This window comes from Lynx canadensis, chromosome A3 (genome assembly GCF_007474595.2).
Source record: "Lynx canadensis isolate LIC74 chromosome A3, mLynCan4.pri.v2, whole genome shotgun sequence".
Taxonomy (NCBI): domain Eukaryota; kingdom Metazoa; phylum Chordata; class Mammalia; order Carnivora; family Felidae; genus Lynx; species Lynx canadensis.
Window position 1 is genome coordinate 138,642,251 of NC_044305.1, and position 23,857 is coordinate 138,666,107.

General features: G+C 60.0%; 1 protein-coding gene across 2 annotated transcripts in view; it reads left to right on the forward strand.

Moving 5' to 3' along the window:
* The window catches only part of MYT1L (myelin transcription factor 1 like), a 197,139-nt gene that overhangs the window by 62,382 nt on the left and 110,900 nt on the right, over positions 1–23,857 (forward strand). For both annotated transcript variants that reach the window (XM_030311735.1, XM_030311737.1), the window contains exon 6: positions 16,545–16,897. In XM_030311735.1, the coding sequence (XP_030167595.1) occupies positions 16,545–16,897 (353 nt within the window). The remainder of the gene's footprint in view (positions 1–16,544; positions 16,898–23,857) is intronic.

Sequence of the window (23,857 nt, forward strand, 5' to 3'; positions counted from 1 at the left end):
TAGTTTACAAGTCCTGGGCCCGTGGGTGGTGGCACTGGCCACCAGCGCAGCTCCGTGGTCCTGGGCTGCTGTCCACACCCGGGTGGACTTCTGTCCCCTCCAGCGCCAGCCCCTCCTGCGAGGCGGGCATGGCCTTTATCGGGGACACTTCTTAAATTATCCTAGATCGACTTCTAATACACGAAAAGAAGGGGGTGTGTTGCAGGCTGAGAAGAGGAGAATTTGGGGGGGGCTTTCACAGCCCTTCCCCAGCCAGGATGTGCGTCCGGTGGCTCTCGTCCCCACCCGAGGCCATCGGGGCACTGGGAGTCACGGGGCACGCGACACGGCGCCTGGCACCAGGTCTGCGGGGAGGGACCGTGCACACGCAGGGCTCCGCAGTCTTTGAAACGCTTCCGAACTTGGAAAGATAAAAAGGGGTTAGCTTTTCAGATGCTCTTAACTGACTCTCCAGGGGCCTCTGTTCACCAGAGAGGCTGAAGGGAGTCAGAGTGACTTAAAGGACGGAAATGGGGACAGCCTTCTCTGAGTATTGATTGCGTTATGGTCACTGCGTGACATCTGCCCCGGACGTCAGCCACCACTGCTGCTGGGTTTTTCCTTTGATTTTAATGCATTTTTGCTGTTTATTCAAATCAGTCTCAGGATTTAAATTTGTATTTCTTTTTTTATTTTCACTGAACATTGTAACATGAGCCTTTTCCTATATCAGTAAAGACTTTTATTTTGACTTTCATGGCTGACTTCCAACTCCACTCTTATTGTTAGAAATAATTTAGTTTTTTGAAACTTTCTCGTGTTATGAAAAATGTGTGATAAGTATCTTTACAGATAGCTTTTTACGACTTTGATTCTTTGGTGCATGTTGTCATAAGGAGAAGCATGGGGCTGGAGAGCAGGAAAACAGGAACTGTTCTTTTAAGTTTCTTTCCAGCAAAAGGAATCTTCGTACGTTCCCACCAGCAGAAGGATGCGATGTTACCCCATTGCACACAATAGGGGATGCAATTGTTTCTAAAATACTTCCTTCTTCTTGGAAAAAGAGTTATAGTATTTGTGAAAGGACCCATTTTTAAAAGATTGATCATTATTTTCAACTTTTCCGGACAATTCCGGACAATGGCATGCTTAGCCATGAAAGCCACGCTTTCTTCTTGCCTGAGAATGATCCCCCTTACTGTTTGGGCGAGCTGGCCCCCCAGACCGCTCCTCCCTCCCACAGCCTAGGACAATGTTTTCCACAGCCGGACAAAGGCAGAGGGGCCGATGCTTTGCGCCAGGCAGAAAAGGACACTCACCTTCTCCTCTCTGTCATGGTCACCCGGCTCACCCCCCCCCCTCCCTGCCACCAGCCCAGCCTTGAACGGCAAGCACGGGATTCAGAAGAGGAGGCAGGTGACCAGACAACAAAGCCTGAAGCACAAGTGTGTCTGTGCAGGGACAGGGCACACGAGAAAGTGGAAAGTCACCTTGACCTCCTCAAGGCACATCCACGGGCACACCTGTCGTCGCCTGGGTTTCTTGGAGGCCTCTTCCCCCCAAGTCCTTTTCCTGCCACCGTGGACACAGCACCAGGCCCCGGGCGTCTCTGTGCTCCCATCAGCCGACGAGTGAGCAGGACCCCCCCCACCAATGCTGCTGCATTTTAACTTTGAGCTGGTGAGCGTGCCCAGACACGTTCCTTTCCGTCTGTCACGTGTCTTCATGATTTAACTTCAGGAAGATTAGAGAATCTTCTTCTTGTCACCAGTTGCAATGCCGAAGGACAGCAAGGCAACCACTTAAATTGTCCTGGCTTCATTTGTACAGGGAAGGGAGGACAGGGTGTGAGCTTGGTCCCCGACTGATGGTGATCTATACCCGCCAAACGCTCGGGGACAGCCCCGTTCACCGTGACCCTGTCATTCCATCATTCCATGCACTTGGACAAACTCTGGCCAAACGTGTCCCTTCCTGATGGTGAGAGCTGATCTGGTGCGTGGGAGGCCGACCCTGGACTGCTCCTGCTTCTGGCCGGTCGCCGCAAGCTCCGGGATGGCCTCCGTCCCTTTGCACAGACAGGGCTGCCAGTGACCAGAAGGTGGTTAACTTAGTCTTCTGGAAACTGACGGTACGTGAGATCCCACAGTTGTCTCCATCGAGTTACTGGAGTAAATCGTGTGAGCCGGCAGTGTTCCCAGCACAGGGACTGATGGCGAGTTAGCACGCCCAGGCCTGCCCCCGACCCCTGTGGCCTCGGGCCCCAGCCTCCTTGACAACAGGGTTCTTGCCTCGGACACACGCGACCAGCCTCACGTAAGCCTTTCGTACGCACGGCACCCGCTCCCTATGCCGTGCACCCCACAGGCTGGCGCTCGGCCTTCAGCCCTGACGCCCTGAAACCACCAGCAGTTTTAATCCCTTCGCACGGGCTGTTTTTATCTTTATATCACTTACAAATGTATAACTCTACAGAACAGATCTACTTAAATTATAAATTGTCATCTGTTTTCTCCTGAAAACAAGAAACACTGTGGAGTACTTGGAGAGCATTTTCGTAGATTACCTTTTTCCACTGCTGCCATTCCGGGTGTGAACACTGCACAAAAATGTCTTTAGATTTTAAAACGATCAGAATTCAGGCGACAGGCGTACAGATTCCATCCAGGTGAGTCCTCCCGCTCCTGCCGCCACCCCGGGGCCTCTGCAGGTTATGAGAGGCTCCCGCACGTTGCGCGTCTTTGTGCCGCTGCTGGGAACCCACCCCGACGGTGTGGCTGGGGCGAGCTGCCGGGAGTCCGGCGAACCTTTTCTGGGGCAGCTGCCCTTGGCTGCAGCCCCGGGACACACGCACTGAGGAACCGGGCGGACAGACAGACATCAGCACAGCGCTGCGAATGTCATCCCAGGAGCAGGGACCCAGCAGGGGCAAGCAGATGGACGGGCTACATTTCCAGCCCGACGCGAGGACTCTGCCAGTTGCTTCCTCCAGAAATCACAGGGCTCGTAGGGAGCGGCCTAGAGGCAGGTGGCGAGACCATGTGACGTCACGGACTGCTGGAGGGACGCCCCGCGATGCTGACGGCCGAGGGCTCGCTGTCCAGCAGAAAGGATACCTGGGGGGGAGTGGGAGGGACGCCTCCCGCCCTGGGAGCAGCTGTGACCTGTGTTGTGCGGCACTGACAGGGAGGCACGCGTCCGGAGGTGCGGATCGCGAGGCCGCGGCCCAGGGCTGCCGGAGGAGGAGGCTGGGACGACACAGGCATGCCCACGGAGACCCGTCTCCAGCCACGGGCCTGGCTTTCCACACGAGCTCTGCCGTGCACCCCAAAATGCCTGAACAGGAGGCCACGTCACTTTCAATCTCTTTCGTTCACTTATAAACGCACCGGGCCCTGTTCCTGGTGACCTTCACCTAAGAAATGACTTGGACCCAGATCTCCAAATGTGACATTTTGGAATTGGAAGTTGGAAGACTTTTTTTTTTTTTTTTTTTTTGTCCCAGCTCTGGTCTGGAACAATTCACTTCACCTCCCGGCAGGTGGGAGACACAGATGGACGCCAAACCCCCGGTTCGGCCCACATTCCGCCTCAGCCACTGCCCGATGGCTCTCACTTTGTGCAAGGAGTGGTCACGACCCTCTGAAGACCGGGTTCCCTTCTACACGTCAAACACGTGTCACCAATGCCAACCTCGCCAAGCACATGCTTGCACACGCCCCTCCACTATTGCTGCGTCTGCCCGTGGGGAAACTTTGCTTCCCAGATGGATGGCCCTCGATCCCTGGGACACAGCCTCTCCGTCTGCCTCGCCGCGGGCCCCCTTACAGCGCGGGCTCCCCGTGGGCCCTCACTACATGCCTGCAGAAGGGAAGCTACCGGCGAAATGCAAGACCCTGAATAAGGGAAACGGTCGAAAAACAGAGCGACTTCTACATGTGAGCAGATGACTGCCTCGGTTTACCGTCCATAGTAAGACACTGTGCCCTTTCCCGGAGGAAGGCCCAGGGCCGCCACCCGGATGCTAACTGCCTCTGCACGAGCGTCAGTAACTTGCTGTGCATGTTGGAGCACATCCCGGGGAGGAAAGCACCTCTCCCTACAGCACCTGCTCCTCCCTGTGGAAACACACGTAGGGCACAGCGTCCCGGTGCCGTAATGGAGTCACGTCGAGGGGCAGTGGGACAGAGGAACGTGGACGCACCCTCCTGGGCTGGTGGGTGCTCCCGCGGGGAGAGCTTCCCACTGGCGAGCAAGGGGGACCGCGGTGCTCAGGCAGAGGGAGGCAATGCGGGATGAGGCCTGGCCCGTGGGGAAACTCCACATTTTCGTTCACTCGTTCAGCCCGCCGGCCGGGCGGCGAAGCTAGCGTTTGCGCCCCTGTGACGAGGTAGCTGCGTGCTGAGCGCCGAGGCCCCCGGCCACCAGGGTGGGCGGCTCTTCCAGTGCCCGGGTGCGAACTCGGAACGCAGGGGCAGCCGCCCACCAGGTAGCCGAGGCCCAGGACGGGGCAGCGCAAGGGGGAGTCAGCCCTCGAAGGGGCAGGTGGGGCAGGGGGGGCCGGGAGCCCAGTGAGGACAGAAAAGCAAGTTTCCCGCGGGGACCGAGGCCGTCCCCCAGGGCAGGGGTGCGGAGGACAGCAGGTGAGGGGCCTCCCGTGTGCCGACAGGGAGAGGTCGGAGCCCCAGCTTCAGGATGGCGTGCGGGACAGGAGCAGACATCGTGAGCCGAGACTGCGGTCAGGAGCAGGGTGGAGAGTGAGGACAGCCTGCAGACGGGGGGTGGGGGGGGGGGAGGCGGGGAAGGGCCCAGCGTGGCCTCAGGGCAGCGGTTCCCAGGTGCGCGGCCCAGGACCGGCCGGGGGACCGGAGGAGGCGCCAGGGTCAGTGCCAATGTCCGCGCCGCTGGGAGCATTTCTGCCGTGACGTCAAAGCCTTGTAGAGCGAGGGGACTCTGGACGCACCTGCGGCCTGGCGTCCTCGCACGCTGGCCAGAAGGCTCTCTCGCCCCCAGGGAGCTGGAGACACTGAGCTCGGGGCCGGGGGACCAGAGTCGTGCGCCGGCTCCGGGCTCAGTCCTTCCCACCTGCGCCCCGTGCCCTTCTCTGGTGCCTTCTGTTTCCAGCTCAACGGAAATCTGACGGCACTGAGGTTCTGGGGTTCAGGGGTGGCTCACAGAACCCACGCGGCCCAGGAAGTGGAGCTACGTATGAGGGTCCTTCCGCTCGCCGCGAAGGCGCAGGGAACAGAGCCGGTGATGCTCAGAGCACGGGGACTCGCAGGCGGCCACTCGCTAGCCCAACTGCCGTTCCCAGTTTAGCGATTCCGGCCCGTGTGGAGGTACCGGAGGGCAGACGCCCCTTGTAATGGCGGGCCTGTCCCGCGTCTGACACTGACTCGCGTCTGGGGCACGCGGGCATCTTTGAGAAGGTAAGTGAGCACATCCAGGTGGGCGGCCCTGCTCGGCCCCTCGGCGCTCCCACGTGCGGCAGGGTCACTGCCCTCGCCGGGGGCAGGAAGCCAGCGGGGCCGCACCGCCGGGTAATCGCGTGCACACCCCGCCGGCCTGCCCAGCACAGAGCTCACCGGCTCATCTGCTGGCGGCCTACGTTTTCTTATCACGAGGCGGCGGAAGGACCAGAAGCAGCGAAGCCCGTGCGTTGTTCTCGGCCAGCGGCGAGAAATTGTTTTTATACGAGAGTCGTTTCCAGAGAAACGGAATTACTCTGGGTTCTCTGTCTCCAGCCAAAGGCTGACCGGCCTGCTGTGGTCCTGGAATCTGACGTCCCCGCTCGGGGAGTCCTGGGCCCGGCCTCTGCAGGGACCGTTCTGAGACCGTGCAGTGGACGCCCAGGACTGTCAGCCAGCCCCCTCTGCCCTCTCCAAGCCAGCCTTCAGACGGCAAAGCCCTTGACCCGGGGAAGGGCCGGATACGGGCAGAGGCGGGGTCGTCTGGCTTCAGGCTTCTCCCTCGGGGCTGCCACTGGGTCAGGGCCACGTCGTGCTGTGTGCGGCCCAGGAAGCCCACGGGCACATCACATTGGAGCCGCACCTCTGAACGGCCTGTGGGATCCGGCCTTTTTGCTTCAGGTTCTGGTTTTTGTGTTGTTTGTTTTTCTTGCAATAAGTTGATGTCACGCTATTGACCTCTCTTGCCGCGTCTCAGCTTCTGGAAAACTCATCCCCAAGCAGACCCGTGCTATACACACCGGCCCTTACTCGTTTCTTTTCAGCGCTGGGGATTTTTACATTTTTGAGACTTATTTCAATAAAACATGTGAGGAACCGCGTTGACGTGGGAACTGTTCAAGGAAACACACGGGATCCTACAAGGAAGGGGCCTCAGCAACCTCCCAACCCCCTGGCCCGGTGAGAGTCTCACAGGGAACAAGGGCGTCCCCGACACAGCCCCCTCGGTGCTTCCAGACCCCCGGACACACCTGGTCTGTGGCCCCCAGCTCCAGACGACGCCTTTGAAAGTGCTGAGGATCTGATCGGTGCCTTCTTTTCTTTCGCAGACCCTAGTTAAGGACAGACCCACTCGTCAGTAAAGAGCTTTCTGGTCCCAGACCGGCATCCATTTCTGGAGCAAACAGTCTCAGAACCTTTGCATTTGTACGACTAAGATTTACTTTTCTGCTCACAGGGAGGAGAGGTCGGCAGTTTGGAAAAACTTCCTGTCTCCTTACTGTTAAAAATGGAGACAGATTTAAGTGCCTCGTGGCAGAACCGTTTCCATTAACCCAGTACGGAGTCGGAGGCCAGTGCGCGCGCCTCTCCTGCGTTCCCCACGCGCGGCTCCCTCCTCCCCAGGCCCCAGCAGGGTGTCTGCACCATGCAAAAGCATGGTTTCTTTAAAAAAGAAAGAAGTTCTACAACCCGGATGAGACCCTGAATGCAGTGAACTCGGCGGGTCCAGCTGCATCTGAAGGTGGCTTCGGAAGCCTGTCCCCTTTGGAGGGGCAAAGTGCTGGGGGCGATGAGGAAGCCTCCTACCCTTGTTAGCGCTCGTGGGGGACCCGCGGGGAGGGTTAGAGCCTTGCTACCAAAACATCCCGTGTCTTTCTGCAAATGAGCCAAGTGCTCAATAAAACAAACATAAGTACGTAAACCACACCAAGGACTTACCCAGCCAGGTGTGCCCAGGAAGATAGTCCTCCTCCTTGTTGCCTAAACACATGAGCAGCTTCAAAGCAAGAGGAGAGAAGTGAGGACCACCGTGTAGGAAGTCAGAGACAGAACTGCCTCACACACACACACACATGTGCACACACACACACATACACACACACCCCAGGACCTCACACCCAAGCAAGACTCCCAGGGACACCACACCCAAATAAAGCAGTGTGATTGCACCGTGCAGCACGCCTCCCCCGCCAGCCACTTCTGCACATCCTTTCTGGCTGGGGACTCTGAAAGACCACAGCCACCAGCGCAGCCACACAGGGCACCCCCGTGTCCCCTGAGGGCCCCTCCCTGCTCACAGAGACAAGCAAGCTGGAGGTAGACGGGACAGAGAAGCCACATTCAGAGGATCCAGGAGAGGTCCTGAGAGGAGGGGCACGGCGGAGGCCCCGAATTTGTCCTCAGAGCACCTTTCCCGTGAGATTCCACTCCGGCTCGTGTGAAACCAACAGGGTGCCCCCCAGCGCTTCTCACTCGGCTACCGTGTGCACGCCGGCTGCCTGTCCAAGCAGAGAGCAGCCTGCCACAGAGAACGTCACGTCTCGTCGTCTGAGTTCAGGGAGGAGAGCAGGCGGTAGGAGGAGTGGCGGACCCACGGCCGCGCGTGTGGTGCTCTGCGACGAAGAGTCACCCGCACGGGGACGTGGCTGCGCCACATACACACCCTGGGCCGGGTCGTGAGCAGGGCAGTCACGCAATAAGGGAGCCGCCGTGTGCTTCCTCAGGCCCAGCACGCCTCCTGGACTTGGAGACGGAAATAACGGGAATAAACATAGCTGCGTTCAGCTGAGAGATCATCCGGCTCGGGGGGCGGAGCCCCAAACGCAGATGGATCTGGGGATAAGGTTGCTCTCCGGCAAAAATGTGCAGCGGCGACAGCTGGTAACTAGCCGTTGCCACAGACACTACAATCGAGGCTACGTTATGAAGAAAACATTCTCAAATCTTCGTAACGACCAGATTTTCAGGCTCATCATTTGTAGCCTGCTGTCGATGAAACTGTAGAGCAGCTTTTGAAAACCTATGTGGAGTAAAAGCTTATATATTTTGCTTATTAGAAAATGCATATTTAAGAAGCTTCAAATTTCTACCAAAGGCGTATCTTGCCTGGAGTGTGCATGTGTGTGCATGTGTGTGTGCACATGTGTGTGCTCGTGTGTACACGTACACATTATGTGTTCGTGTGCGCTCATTGTACATGTGTGTGCACGTGTGTACACGTGCACGTGTGCACGCATGTGCATATTATGTGTTCGTCTGTGTGCATGCGTGCATCTCATGCAGGCTTGGTTACATGTGCGTGTGCGTGCATATGTGCACTGTGCACATGTGTGCACTCATGTGTACGTGTGCGTGCATGTGTGTGCATGCTTGTGTGTGTGTGCGCAGGCAGGCATTGTGTGTTGCATGTGTGTGCACAAGTCAGTGCATGTGTGTGCATTATGTGTTCATATGTGTATGTACATGTGTGCATACGTGCATCTCAGGCAAGCATTGTACATGTGTGTGCATGTGCTTGTGTGTGTATGCATGTGTGTGCACGTGGGTGTGTGTGGGTATGTGTGCACGTGTGTGAGCGCATGTGTGTGCGTGCCTGTTTGTATGCGTGCATGTGTATCCATGTGTGTGAGCGTGTGTGTGTGCATATGTATGCGTGTGCGAGCACATGCGTGTGCACGTGTGTGTACATAAAATGTACATCTATGATAGACACGAGCCACGGACGTTCATACGCATCACCTGCATTCCCACACTAAATCTGTAAACAGCTCAATCCCTCAACTACCAGAATTTTAAATACTTCGCAACTGAGCAATTTCCTACCAACCACATGAAGACAAAGTATCGTGTCCTACCGCGCCTGAAGGAGAATAATCTAGCATGTATTTGGGGAAGAGACGGAAGGACATCTTTAGCCCTTTGTTTTATGCCTTTTCTTACACGCTTGTCCCCGGTGCCATCATGCAAGTGGCATGCTTCTCAGTTCTTCCTGCGTAACCTACTGACCACGGCTCACGGAAGCTGGGACGGCCGTGTCAGTGTGACATATTTCACGTCTCCGGTGTGGGTGGCGCCAGGCGCCAAGTCTTCCTGCCGCATTAAGCGTTACCACGGCACTGAGTGCCCGTGGCGGTACCACGCGGAACAGCCACTCACTAACGGAGTTGTCACACTTGCCACCTCAAGCGTTAAATTCCTCATCTGGACTAAATGCGGACCGGGTGGCCTCCATGGCTAATGTTCCGTGTGACCTGGCGCCCTTCAGACCAAGAGGGCCGGCGTCAGCCTGTAAATGTTCAGAAAGACAAAGTTGAAGTTGCCGCGTTGTCGAGAGAAGCCGACGCTGGTATCTGCGTGCGCGGGTCTCTCCGGGGACGCCCTCCTCTGGCCGGTGCGGGCGGGATGCCTGCGGGCTGCAGAAGAGCCCCCCACGGAGGTGCTGCTTCTGGCTGGCGTCAGCCTCTACCGCGTGGTGCCCGACAGAAGAGCTGCTCACAGACAAAGTCTGGTCTGATGCCACCCCACGCGTCGGCCCCTGCACACCACTTAATCCCTGTGGCCTCAGTTTCTTCATTTTCTAGGTTGAAAGGTGGATTTGGCGATTTCTAAGGCTTCTACCTCCTCCAGACCCTACCGCTCTGAGGGTGTTGCCGTAGTCAGCAGCATCTCCTCGCACGCAGTTCACTAGCTCATGATGGACCAGCCCCTTCTGGAAACCTTATCAACCGCTTGACATTTTAACTAAAATAGAAAAAGTCTATGTGTATTTACAAAGTGGTTTAATTTTCTAATCTCACTGCCAAGAGGTAGCCTGGTTCTTGGGGTAATTTTATCCTAACATTCTCAACATTCTAGTCTCGTCAATGACAAAGATAGTAAATGTTGTTTTTGTACAGGGAGAGGAGAGAGCACACATTTCGTTGAAAGCCAGATGCTGGTAAAATCAAGTCTAAGACTGGGGGGCCCATTCTGAAAGCGCCGATAATATTGATCGATAGAAACAGACATATCAAAGACCCACTCCTTCATTTGGCACAGCGAGGATTGAGAACAATTAACTATATGGCACAGTCCCTTAGCCAAGGAGAAAACAGTTGAATCGAGATGATAAGGGAAATGCATCTCAAAAAGTCAAGACCACAGTAAGGTGGTTTACAAGATTGGTGCGAGGTATCAGATGGTTCCTAAAAGTAGAGGGTCCTGAATTCTGGACTGGTCAGGAGTGACTTTACGGGGAGGGTGGACCCCAAGACGGATTTCGAAGGGTCAGCAAGAGGGAACGATCATGGGTGGGCATGGGATTGCGGGAGGAGAGTGGGGGGAAATGGGCAGCCACCACCAGAGCTCCAGGGCCATGTGGTGGGATCTAAAATACACGGGAAGGGCGCCTGGGCGGCTCAGCCGGCTGAGCGTCTGGCTCTTGGTTTCAGCTCGCGGTTCACGGACTCCGCTTGACAGCATAGACCCTGCTTGGGACCCTCTCTTCCGTTTCTCTCTGTCCCTCCCCCGCTCATGTGCACGTGCACACCTTCTCCCTCTCAAAAACAAATGAGTAAACTTTAACAAAGAAAAGAAAAGAAAAAGCAGCCAATTATAAAAAATAAAAACAAAATAAAATTACATAGGTAGGACAGAGCCATATTTTTTAAGTTTTTTAAAATTAAGTAGGGGAGCCAAGATGGCTCAGTTGATTAAGCATCTGACTCTTGATTTCAGCTCAGGTCGTGATCTCGCAGTTTGTGGGAACAGGCACTTTGTCGGGCTCTGTGCTGACAGTGTGGAGCCTGCTTGTGATTCTCTCTGTCTCTCTCTACCTCTCCCCCATTCACTCACTCTCTGTCTCTGTCTCTCTCTCTCTCAAAATAAATAAACTTAAATTGAGTAGACAATGTCCAAGTTCCAGAAAGAGTTGAACACACTTGCCTTGCAGACCTCACTAAAACAGTGGCCAAGAGTCTGGTTCTTAAAGGCAAAAGGACACTGGGAAAAATAATGGGAAAGGAGAAACAGCACCAGAATTTTGGAGCAAAGGAGCAGAGAGTTGAGTACTGTGAGATCTAGCAGACGCCCGGCCCCTAACAACAGGTGAACCTCAGGTGGCCCTGACGAAACCTGAACCCTGGAATCCTCTAGAACTCCAGAATTGATGGCACCAGGCATGGCTGGACGTGTTGACAATGGACCTGACAGCGGGGAAACTGGTCTTATGCGTGGGTAGAAGCAGCCACCCCAATGTGCCGCTCCGGGCCCGGAGCCGATGAGCCAACTCTTCACCCCCGAGACCTGACCAGCTTAAAAAACTGTTCTCTGGAGAGAATGAAGCACAAAGTTTGTCACCGAGGTCACCGGTCGCTGCCACGGGGTCACTGTCTGCTGGGGGGAGGGCTGCGTGGGCATCTGTGCACGGAGTGCCGAGACCCTGGGGTCTCCACACTGGATTCCCAGCACGTCGCCTGCCGGGGAGGAACGGCCGCATCCTGCCGGACCACCTGAGGAAGCAGCCTGGCCCAGCCGCACCCAAGACCCGCAGTCAGTGCAGTCCTGCCCCACATGTGGGGGACGTCCAAGGACCAGGCACGGGGGAAAGCCTCTAAAATGAAACAGCGCAACAGAAAAAACAACCCGGAGAAAACAGAGAAAATCTTCCCTGCAAAGGTGTAATATTCTCAAACAGGAAGATGAGAAAACAATTAGGACCTCAAAGAAACTCAGAAAAATGAAAGATAGCAAGAAATAGAACTCAAGAGAAGGACTGGAGGCAAAGTTGAAGGAACTGTCCAGTTAGAAGGACAAAACCCTGGGGGAAAACAGAGAAAAGATAAGACAACACGAGATTTGGCTCCGGAAGCACAACAGCCAAATAATGGCAATCCAGAACCAGAGAAAACAGTAAGGATAAAATAGCGCTGGAGGTAAGTAAAAAATTTCCCTGAACGGACTCCAGAGCAGCGTGTGGCCCGGAACGTGGGAATGTATCCCCCACCAGAGAAACTGGCAAAGACTCTCAGAAACCCAGCTTCATACAGAGGATCAAAACTCATAACAGAACTGGACTTCTTGACCGGCTCTCAAGGAACTAGGCGGCAAGGAAGAAAACGGCAGACGTACCGAGGAAAATGCCATATGACCTAGAATTGCATTCCCGGGCGGACCATCGGTTGCGGGCAGCACACAGACACCTGCACACGTGCCAGGGTCTCACACGTGTCCCTTTCTCATGCCTCCTCCATGAGCTCCTGGACCATGTGCTGCACCCACGCGAGACAGCGGAGGACAGAGATGTTGGGTCCAGAAGCAGGGGAGCCAGCACAGGTGAGGGAAGGGCGTCCCCAGCACCGGTGGAGGGAAGGGCGTCCTCGGGAGGAGGCTGCTGGGGCTCCCAGGGGGACAGAGGTCTAGGGACAGACACTTAGAGCAGGCTAGACAAGTCCAGGACAGCTTCCTCGAGGGTGAGGTGGGGGGTTCCTAACGGAGTGCAATGTGTGCAGAGTTGACCCCCCGAAGGAGAGTTTGGGCATCGAGAGTGAGAAGTAGGGACACGTGTGACCCGTACTGTCTGCGTTTTTGCGCATCTGCGGCTGTCCACACGCCTCTCCATGTACATGGCCTGAACTCTTCCATCCGTGTGGGTGTGGCCCCTCCTTCCCAGGTGCCTGTCTGTCTGCCTCCTGCCCCACAGCCCGTCCGGTCCATCAGGCAACTCTCTGCTCACGTCCTGTGAAGTTGGGGACTGTGTCCGTGCTGCTCAGTGAAACATTTTCGGAACAAATGCGCAAAGGAGCCACCCTGTCTAATTCATTCAGCAAAACGTATTTTTTGCTCACCGTGTGATAGACATTAGAGGAACAGGTGTGTGATTGTTTTAATGGATCCTGACCACAGCCCCGTAAGAAAGTGGGACAGGGTTTCTTGGTCCTTAGAGACCAGAAAGGCAACATGTGGGGACAAGGCACTCTCCAGTACTTTGTTCAATGTTATTCAGCCGTGTGACCTTCAGAAGATCCCTCACGATCTCCGTCCCACAAAAAGGGAATTATAATCATTTCTATCCCGTCGTCGTGTACCGTCGCCATGAGCGCTTAGCGGGCTCATTTTTGTGAAGATGTTAAAAAACAGCAGGTAAGGGCTCTGTGAGTCGTGCCGTATTCGCCAAGCTGGGATTTGAACTCAGGGCTCCAGAATCATGTGCAAATATTACTTACATGATTCCAAAATAAGTATTTTAGCCCTGACACAACCGAGGCCATTCAGGCAATACAAGAAAGGTGTCACCCGTGAAACAGCGATCATACACAGCGACCGTGCGTCTGTGAAGTGGCTGTGGCTTCGCGAGCCTCCCCTCGATGTTGGGAGACGTGATCTGCCTGCCCAAGTCCTTCCTCTCTCATCAGAGGCCATGCGACAGGGCCGGAGCAGGAACACGCCGCCAAGCCCATTTTCCAGTTACTGAGACCTGACCTTCTGTTTATATTAAAATCAGATAAATGAAAACACCAAGCAAGAGGCCACTGAAAACCCCACAGAAACCAGCCCTGAGAGCTTGTAATACACAACATTTTAAATGTAAGTGTTCACTGCGGCCAGGTAACCAGTTTGCTAGAATAACGTGACAGGAAAGACTCAAGATGGCTTACGTCAAGCTAACAGCAAAGGATCGTAAGAGCTGCACTGGCGGAGACGCTCCGGGCATACGTGAGCGGCACAGCGAGGCTCGCAGGACGTGGGGGCCCCGGGAAACTCACCGCTAACGGCACACAGTTCTTCCCTCTGCAACTTCAAGGCCTTCGGCGGGGCTCAAACACATGAGCTACCATCACCCTGAGTCACCACATTACTAGTGCTTTGAGGGTTCGACTGCGGGGAGAAAACCAGAAAAGCATCCGTCGCCATCTCCAAAGGTTGTGATTCTGTAAAGTAGGATTGGACGCAGGAGATACAGAGCCTGTCGACACCCCGCAGACGGGGATCTGGCGTCCAGGGTCACCGTTAGCTGCGCCTGCCAGAGCGTGCAGGGAGCTCTGCTTTGAGGCGTCTGCAGGCATCGCTGGGATCTCCACCCGGGATCGGCCTTGCCCCTCATAGACGGATCCATCTGATTTTGCTACAGTGACACCGAACACATTCCCTTGAGCGACTGGAGAAGAATGAGCTTTCTTGACGTTGGAGTTCTGGGATCTTGAGCTACCTCCCAAAGCTCAGCCCTTCCTGCCCCGTCCTGCTCTGTTTCCCTGCAGTAGCCAGTGGCCACTATTCACTCAACAAACACCTGATGAACACCTACTGTGTCCCAGATGGCCGTCACGGATCTGTCCACTGAATTTTTTCTGTGGTGATGGAAACCACCAATATGGCAGCCACTACCCACCTGTGGCTACTGGACCCTTAAAATGTGAGCAGTGTGGCCGGGGAGTCCATTTTTTTGATTTTCTTTAATGCTAATTAAATAGCTGCAGATGACTATGGGGTACTATATCGGATACTGCAGCCCTGAATAAAACAATCAAACACAGGCCATTTTCTCAGTGTCGTGAAGGAGAACCCATAATCACACTAGTACGTGATAAGTGCTTTCATTTTTTCTTTTGAGAGACAGGAAGAGAGGAAGAGAGAGAGAAAGGCAGAGAGAGATAGAGAAAGGCAGAGAGAGAGAGAGAGGCAGAGAGAGATAGAGAAAGGCAGAGAGAGAGGAAGAGAGAGAGAGAGAGAGAGGAAGACAGAGAGAGAGGAAGAGAGCACAAGCAGAGGAGGGGCAGACAGAGAGAGACAGAGAAGCCCAAGCAGGTTCCACACCCAGCGCAGAGCCCGACTTGGGGTTCGATCTCACCAACCATGAGATCATGACCTGAGCTAAAATCAAGAGTCAGACATTTAATCAGCTGAGCCAGCCAGGGGCCCCAGTAAGTGCTTTCATTTTTAATAAATGGAGGAGACCATGGTTTGTTCATTCAACCGATATTCCGTGACCACCGTCAGCAGCAAGCTTCCGCTGGCCAGCATGGGAAATACACAGCTGGTGGAGCCCCACCTGTCCTATTGAGGAACAGAATCGGGGACCAAAGCAACAACATGAACCCCACAGTCAGCTGAGCTCAGGCCCTCCCGCGTGTGGCGATGTGGAGGAAGGGCCGGCCGTGCACCTGCTGCGTTCACGTAACTGGCGCTTCACCTCGGCGCCAGCTTCTCAGTTACCCCCAGGACTCCACCGTTGATCCCGTTTGGCGTCCACAATCTGGAGACATTCCAGGACTGTGGTTTCTGCTGTCTTCTTAGAAAGACTCGCATGGCTGATAGGCATGAGCCCGGGTGAATGGAGCACAACACGGCTGTGGAACAAGCCCACTTCCACAGCACCTGCCCTTCCTGTGCGTGCAGACTCTCTCTTTCGGTGGAGGGATATTCCAAGCCACTGGGTCCCATAGGCCGGGCATCTGGGCCACCTGCTTCTGCCTGATGCATGAGTGAAATCTGTCTTATGGGCTGGGACTTTGCTCTCACCTTGAAAGTGGGCACTTAGGGAACGGGGCAACGGAATGTGTTTGCGGTAAGCGTGATTTTGACCTACGGTTCATGCTAATGGACGGAGGAAAAGGCTTTGAGCATCGAGCCATGTGAATTAGCAGAAGGCACCGGACGTTTGAGGCCAGCTAATTCCAACCGTCAGGAATTTAGTTGAAACGGTTTCTTGCCCTCTATGGGACGCAGGTCCTGGTCCGGGGGTCTTGCCCAAGTTTGGACTGATTTCAGCGGGGTTTAGGGATGGCTGCCTACAACACTGACTTTTGTCCATAACGTTGGGACTGACAATGTTCTTCATCAATTTAAACTGTGCGGCTGTTCTCACCAGCAGGCATTTGTGGCTCATCTTCTATGAGTGGCTCGTTAGCTTACAGATACCATTTTGTCGGCAGCATCTACAGATACAAACACATCCAAAGCTTTCTCACAACACATATATTGTCATATTTCACAGAAGAGGGGATATGTGAATATACTGTGCATGAACTAATTCTTCTCGTGAAACGCATCATACGTAATGTGTATCTGGCAAGATGTTTCAGAAAGAGAATTTGTGCGGTCGACTGTCGATTGTGAGGGGTGTCACAAACCGTCCTCCTGAGCGCCATGGGGTGTGCATCCCTACGTGATGGCCGGGACAAGGGGCTGGGAGGTGGCATGTGTGTGTGGTGACTAGGTGCCTGGCGCTCTGTCGCCGTTGCAGCATTGGCACCGAGGCTGTGCACACGCAGGAGCGTGTGCAAGACCCTGCCCGCGCCTGTGTGGGTGGCACTCACACTAAGCCCTAGCTCTCTCGCAGGGCGCCCATGCTCTAACCTCCAAAGATAGTGACACAGGTCTTCTCTCTCTGTCTCTACACAGCGTGTATGGCTGCCCCTTGGCTAAAAAAAGAAAAACGCAGGATAAGCAGCCCCAAGAGCCTGCTCCCAAGCGGAAACCATTCGCCGTGAAAGCCGACAGCTCCTCGGTGGACGAGTGTTATGAGAGCGAGGGCTCGGAGGACGTGGATGACAAGGAGGAGGACGAGGAGGAGTACTCGGAGGACGAGGACGAGCGCAGGGAGGAGGACGAGGAGGATGAGGAAGGCGACCGAGAGGAGGAGGAGGAGCTAGAGGAGGAGGAGGACGATGACGACGAGGATGGGGAGGACGTGGAGGACGAGGAGGAGGATGACGAGGAGGAGGAGGAGGACGACGAGGAGGAGGACGAGAATGGTAATCTTTAAAATAGTAGTGATGCGTCCGGTGGTGATGGGGGCCAGTGTGTCATTGGGGAGGCGCAGGTGCAGGTGCAGGTGCAGGTGGAGGCACAGGTGGAGGCGCAGGCGCAGGTGGAGTCGCAGGTGCAGGTGGAGGCGCAGGTGCAAGTGGAGGCGCAGGTGGAGGCGCAGGCGCAGGTGGAGGCGCAGGTGGAGGCGCAGGTGAAGGTGGAGGCGCAGGTGGAGGGGGAGGCGCAGGTGGAGGTGCAGGTGGAGGCTCAGGTGGAGGTGGAGGCCCAGGCGCAGGTGGAGGCGCAGGCGCAGGTGGAGGCACAGGTGCAGGTGGAGGCGCAGGTGCAGGTGGAGGCGCAGGTGGAGGCGCAGGTGCAGGTGGAGGCGCAGGTGGAAGGGGAGGTGCAGGTGCAGGTGGAGACGCAGGTGCAGGTGGAGGCGCAGGTGGAGGTGGAGGCGCAGGCGCAGGTGGAGGCGCAGGTGCAGGTGGAGGCGCAGGTGGAGGGGGAGGTGCAGGTGCAGGTGGAGACGCAGGTGCAGGTGGAGGCGCAGGTGGAGGTGGAGGCGCAGGCGCAGGTGGAGGCGCAGGTGGAGGCGCAGGTGGAGGCGCAGGCGCAGGTGGAGGTGCAGGTGCAGGTGGAGGCGCAGGTGCAGGTGGAGGCGCAGGTGGAGGTGGAGTCGCAGGCGCAGGTGGAGGCGCAGGCGCAGGTGGAGGCGCAGGTGCATTTGGAGGCGCAGGCGCAGGTGGAGATGGAGGCGCAGGTGGAGTGGGAGGTGCAGGTGCAGGTGGAGACGCAGGTGCAGGTGGAGTCGCAGGTGCAGGTGGAGGCGCAGGCGCAGGTGGAGGCGCAGGTGGAGGTGGAGTCGCAGGCGCAGGTGGAGGCGCAGGTGGAGGGGGAGGCGCAGGCGCAGGTGGAGGTGCAGGTGCAGGTGGAGGCGCAGGTGCAGGTGGAGGCGCAGGTGGAGGTGGAGTCGCAGGCGCAGGTGGAGGCGCAGGCGCAGGTGGAGGCGCAGGTGCATTTGGAGGCGCAGGCGCAGGTGGAGATGGAGGCGCAGGTGGAGTGGGAGGTGCAGGTGCAGGTGGAGACGCAGGTGCAGGTGGAGTCGCAGGTGCAGGTGGAGGCGCAGGCGCAGGTGGAGGCGCAGGTGGAGGTGGAGTCGCAGGCGCAGGTGGAGGCGCAGGTGGAGGGGGAGGCGCAGGCGCAGGTGGAGGCGCAGGCGCAGGTGGAGGTGCAGGCGGAGGTGGAGTCGCAGGCGCAGGTGGAGGCGCAGGTGGAGGTGGAGTCGCAGGCGCAGGTGGAGGTGCAGGTGCAGGTGGAGGCGCAGGTGGAGGTGGAGTCGCAGGCGCAGGTGGAGGCGCAGGTGCAGGTGGAGGCGCAGGTGGAGGGGGAGGTGCAGGTGCAGGTGGAGACGCAGGTGCAGGTGGAGGCGCAGGTGGAGGTGGAGGCGCAGGCGCAGGTGGAGGCGCAGGTGCAGGTGGAGGCGCAGGTGGAAGGGGAGGTGCAGGTGCAGGTGGAGACGCAGGTGCAGGTGGAGGCGCAGGTGGAGGTGGAGGCGCAGGCGCAGGTGGAGGCGCAGGTGGAGGCGCAGGCGCAGGTGGAGGCGCAGGTGCATTTGGAGGCGCAGGCGCAGGTGGAGATGGAGGCGCAGGTGGAGTGGGAGGTGCAGGTGCAGGTGGAGACGCAGGTGCAGGTGGAGTCGCAGGTGCAGGTGGAGGCGCAGGCGCAGGTGGAGGCGCAGGTGGAGGGGGAGGCGCAGGCGCAGGTGGAGGCGCAGGCGCAGGTGGAGGTGCAGGTGGAGGTGGAGTCGCAGGCGCAGGTGGAGGTGCAGGTGCAGGTGGAGGCGCAGGCGGAGGTGGAGTCGCAGGCGCAGGTGGAGGCGCAGGTGCAGGTGGAGGCGCAGGTGGAGGTGGAGGCGCAGGTGGAGACGCAGGTGGAGACGCAGGTGGAGATGGAGGCGCAGGTGCAGGTGGAGGCGCAGGCGCAAGTGGAGGCGCAGGTGGAGGGGGAGTCGCAGGCGCAGGTGGAGGCGCAGGTGGAGGCGCAGGTGGAGGCGGAGGCGCAGGTGGAGGCGCAGGTGCAGGTGGAGTCGCAGGTGCAGGTGGAGGCGCAGGCGGAGGTGGAGGCGCAGGCACAGGTGGAGGCGCAGGTGGAGGCGCAGGCGGAGGTGGAGGCGCAGGCGCAGGTGGAGGCGCAGGTGCAGGTGGAGGCGCAGGCGCAGGTGGAGGCGCAGGCGCAGGTGGAGGTGCAGGTGGAGTCGCAGGTGCAGGTGGAGGCGCAGGCGGAGGTGGAGGCGCAGGCACAGGTGGAGGCGCAGGTGGAGGCGCAGGCGCAGGTGGAGGCGCAGGCGCAGGTGGAGGCGCAGGTGCAGGTGGAGGCGCAGGCGCAGGTTTAGGCGCAGGCGCAGGTGGAGGCGCAGGTGGAGGCGCAGGTGGAGTCGCAGGTGCAGGTGGAGGCGCAGGCGCAGGTGGAGGCGCAGGTGGAGGTGGAGTCGCAGGCGCAGGTGGAGGCGCAGGTGGAGGCGCAGGTGGAGGCGCAGGTGGAGGCGCAGGTGGAGGTGGAGGCGCAGGCGCAGGTGGAGTCGCAGGCGCAGGTGGAGGCGCAGGTGGAGGTGGAGTCGCAGGCGCAGGTGGAAGCGCAGGTGCAGGTGGAGGCGCAGGTGGAGGGGGAGGTGCAGGTGCAGGTGGAGACGCAGGTGCAGGTGGAGGCGCAGGTGGAGGTGGAGGCGCAGGCGCAGGTGGAGGCGCAGGCGCAGGTGGAGGCGCAGGTGCAGGTGGAGGCGCAGGTGGAGGGGGAGGTGCAGGTGCAGGTGGAGGCGCAGGTGCAGGTGGAGGCGCAGGTGGAGGTGGAGGCGCAGGCGCAGGTGGAGGCGCAGGCGCAGGTGGAGGCGCAGGTGCAGGTGGAGGCGCAGGTGGAGGGGGAGGTGCAGGTGCAGGTGGAGACGCAGGTGCAGGTGGAGGCGCAGGTGGAGGTGGAGGCGCAGGCGCAGGTGGAGGCGCAGGTGGAGGCGCAGGTGGAGGCGCAGGCGCAGGTGGAGGTGCAGGTGCAGGTGGAGGCGCAGGTGCAGGTGGAGGCGCAGGTGGAGGTGGAGTCGCAGGCGCAGGTGGAGGCGCAGGTGGAGGCGCAGGCGCAGGTGGAGGCGCAGGTGCATTTGGAGGCGCAGGCGCAGGTGGAGATGGAGGCGCAGGTGGAGTGGGAGGTGCAGGTGCAGGTGGAGACGCAGGTGCAGGTGGAGTCGCAGGTGCAGGTGGAGGCGCAGGCGCAGGTGGAGGCGCAGGTGGAGGGGGAGGCGCAGGCGCAGGTGGAGGCGCAGGCGCAGGTGGAGGTGCAGGTGGAGGTGGAGTCGCAGGCGCAGGTGGAGGCGCAGGTGGAGGTGGAGTCGCAGGCGCAGGTGGAGGTGCAGGTGCAGGTGGAGGCGCAGGCGGAGGTGGAGTCGCAGGCGCAGGTGGAGGCGCAGGTGCAGGTGGAGGCGCAGGTGGAGGTGGAGGCGCAGGTGGAGGTGGAGGCGCAGGTGGAGGCGCAGGTGGAGGTGGAGGCGCAGGTGGAGACGCAGGTGGAGACGCAGGTGGAGATGGAGGCGCAGGTGCAGGTGGAGGCGCAGGCGCAAGTGGAGGCGCAGGTGGAGGGGGAGTCGCAGGCGCAGGTGGAGGCGCAGGTGGAGGCGCAGGTGGAGGCGGAGGCGCAGGTGGAGGCGCAGGTGCAGGTGGAGTCGCAGGTGCAGGTGGAGGCGCAGGCGGAGGCGGAGGCGCAGGTGGAGGCGCAGGCGGAGGTGGAGGCGCAGGCGCAGGTGGAGGCGCAGGTGCAGGTGGAGGCGCAGGCGCAGGTGGAGGCGCAGGCGCAGGTGGAGGTGCAGGTGGAGTCGCAGGTGCAGGTGGAGGCGCAGGCGGAGGTGGAGGCGCAGGCACAGGTGGAGGCGCAGGTGGAGGCGCAGGCGCAGGTGGAGGCGCAGGTGCAGGTGGAGGCGCAGGCGCAGGTTTAGGCGCAGGCGCAGGTGGAGGCGCAGGTGGAGGCGCAGGTGGAGTCGCAGGTGCAGGTGGAGGCGCAGGCGCAGGTGGAGGCGCAGGTGGAGGTGGAGTCGCAGGCGCAGGTGGAGGCGCAGGTGGAGGCGCAGGTGGAGGCACAGGTGGAGGCGCAGGTGGAGGTGGAGGCGCAGGCGCAGGTGGAGTCGCAGGCGCAGGTGGAGGCGCAGGTGGAGGTGGAGTCGCAGGCGCAGGTGGAGGCGCAGGTGCAGGTGGAGGCGCAGGTGGAGGTGGAGGCGCAGGTGGAGGTGGAGGCGCAGGTGGAGACGCAGGTGGAGATGGAGGCGCAGGTGCAGGTGGAGGCGCAGGCGCAAGTGGAGGCGCAGGTGGAGGGGGAGGCGCAGGCGCAGGTGGAGGCGCAGGTGGAGGTGGAGTCGCAGGCGCAGGTGGAGGCGCAGGTGGAGGGGGAGGCGCAGGCGCAGGTGGAGGCGCAGGCGCAGGTGGAGGTGCAGGTGGAGGTGGAGTCGCAGGCGCAGGTGGAGGCGCAGGTGGAGGTGGAGTCGCAGGCGCAGGTGGAGGCGCAGGCGCAGGTGGAGGCGCAGGTGCAGGTGGAGGCGCAGGTGGAGGGGGAGGTGCAGGTGCAGGTGGAGACGCAGGTGCAGGTGGAGGCGCAGGTGGAGGTGGAGGCGCAGGCGCAGGTGGAGGCGCAGGTGGAGGCGCAGGTGGAGGCGCAGGCGCAGGTGGAGGTGCAGGTGCAGGTGGAGGCGCAGGTGCAGGTGGAGGCGCAGGTGGAGGTGGAGTCGCAGGCGCAGGTGGAGGTGCAGGCGCAGGTGGAGGCGCAGGCGCAGGTGGAGGCGCAGGTGCATTTGGAGGCGCAGGCGCAGGTGGAGATGGAGGCGCAGGTGGAGTGGGAGGTGCAGGTGCAGGTGGAGACGCAGGTGCAGGTGGAGTCGCAGGTGCAGGTGGAGGCGCAGGCGCAGGTGGAGGCGCAGGTGGAGGTGGAGTCGCAGGCGCAGGTGGAGGCGCAGGTGGAGGGGGAGGCGCAGGCGCAGGTGGAGGCGCAGGCGCAGGTGGAGGCGCAGGTGGAGGTGGAGTCGCAGGCGCAGGTGGAGGCGCAGGTGGAGGGGGAGGCGCAGGCGCAGGTGGAGGCGCAGGTGGAGGTGGAGGCGCAGGTGGAGGTGGAGGCGCAGGTGGAGGTGGAGGCGCAGGTGGAGGTGGAGGCGCAGGTGGAGACGCAGGTGGAGATGGAGGCGCAGGTGCAGGTGGAGGCGCAGGCGCAGGTGGAGGCGCAGGTGGAGGTGGAGGCGCAGGTGGAGACGCAGGTGGAGATGGAGGCGCAGGTGCAGGTGGAGGCGCAGGTGGAGGTGGAGTCGCAGGCGCAGGTGGAGGCGCAGGTGGAGGCGCAGGTGGAGGTGGAGGCGCAGGTGGAGGCGCAGGTGCAGGTGGAGTCGCAGGTGCAGGTGGAGGCGCAGGCGGAGGTGGAGGCGCAGGCACAGGTGGAGGCGCAGGTGGAGGCGCAGGCGGAGGTGGAGGCGCAGGCGCAGGTGGAGGCGCAGGTGCAGGTGGAGGCGCAGGCGCAGGTGGAGGCGCAGGCGCAGGTGGAGGTGCAGGTGGAGTCGCAGGTGCAGGTGGAGGCGCAGGCGGAGGTGGAGGCGCAGGCACAGGTGGAGGCGCAGGTGGAGGCGCAGGCGGAGGTGGAGGCGCAGGCGCAGGTGGAGGCGCAGGCGCAGGTGGAGGCGCAGGCGGAGGTGGAGGCGCAGGCACAGGTGGAGGCGCAGGTGGAGGCGCAGGCGGAGGTGGAGGCGCAGGCGCAGGTGGAGGCGCAGGTGCAGGTGGAGGCGCAGGCGCAGGTGGAGGTGCAGGTGGAGTCGCAGGTGCAGGTGGAGGCGCAGACGCAGGTGGAGGCACAGGCGCAGGTGGAGGTGCAGGTGGAGTCGCAGGTGCAGGTGGAGGCGCAGGCGGAGGTGGAGGCGCAGGCGCAGGTGGAGGTGCAGGTGGAGTCGCAGGTGCAGGTGGAGGCGCAGGCGCAGGTGGAGGCACAGGCGCAGGTGGAGGTGCAGGTGGAGTCGCAGGTGCAGGTGGAGGCGCAGGCGGAGGTGGAGGCGCAGGCACAGGTGGAGGCGCAGGTGGAGGCGCAGGCGCAGGTGGAGGCGCAGGCGCAGGTGGAGGCGCAGGCGCAGGTGGAGGCGCAGGCGCAGGTTTAGGCGCAGGCGCAGGTGGAGGCGCAGGTGGAGGCGCAGGTGGAGGCGCAGGTGGAGGTGCAGGTGGAGTCGCAGGTGCAGGTGGAGGCGCAGGCGCAGGTGGAGGCGCAGGCGCAGGTGGAGGCGCAGGCGCAGGTGGAGGCGCAGGTGGAGGCGCAGGTGGAGGTGGAGGCGCAGGAGCAGGTGGAGGCGCAGGTGGAGGCTCAGGTGGAGGTGGAGGCGCAGGCGCAGGTGGAGGCGCAGGCGGAGGGGGAGGCACAGGCGCAGGTGGAGGCGCAGGTGCAGGTGGAGGCGCAGGCGCAGGTGGAGGCGCAGGCGCAGGTTGAGGCGCAGGTGGGGGGGCAGGTGCAGGTGGAGGCGCTGGTGCAGGCCCCGGCACAGGCACAGACAGAGTTACAGTTCCAGGCACAGGTGCAGGCACAGGTGACGCTGCAGTCACAGGCGCGGGAGCAAGTGCTCAGGACTCACTCCCGATTGCTCGCCTGCTGAGTCTGCCTGGTCAAGGCTGAGAGAAACAACCACTCCCGTGTCCTTACCCTGGTTCTAAAGAATCCCTTTCCATTTCCTGCTAGATGGTAGCTGCCGACTCCCCCGAGCTACGGTTCAGAGAGCTCGTGACGGACGTGTGCCGTGGCCTTTACGGTGCGCACGCTTGATTAACTTGTCTTGGCTCCCTCGTCCGGGAACCTAGGGCGGCGCACCCAGTCTCCATCCGGCATCTTCTTGGATGCCCTTCCCAGCACGTCGTGACAGTAGCCCCACCATTGCCGGGAAGGCTCACCCGCTTGCCTTCCCAGCAGCTGGA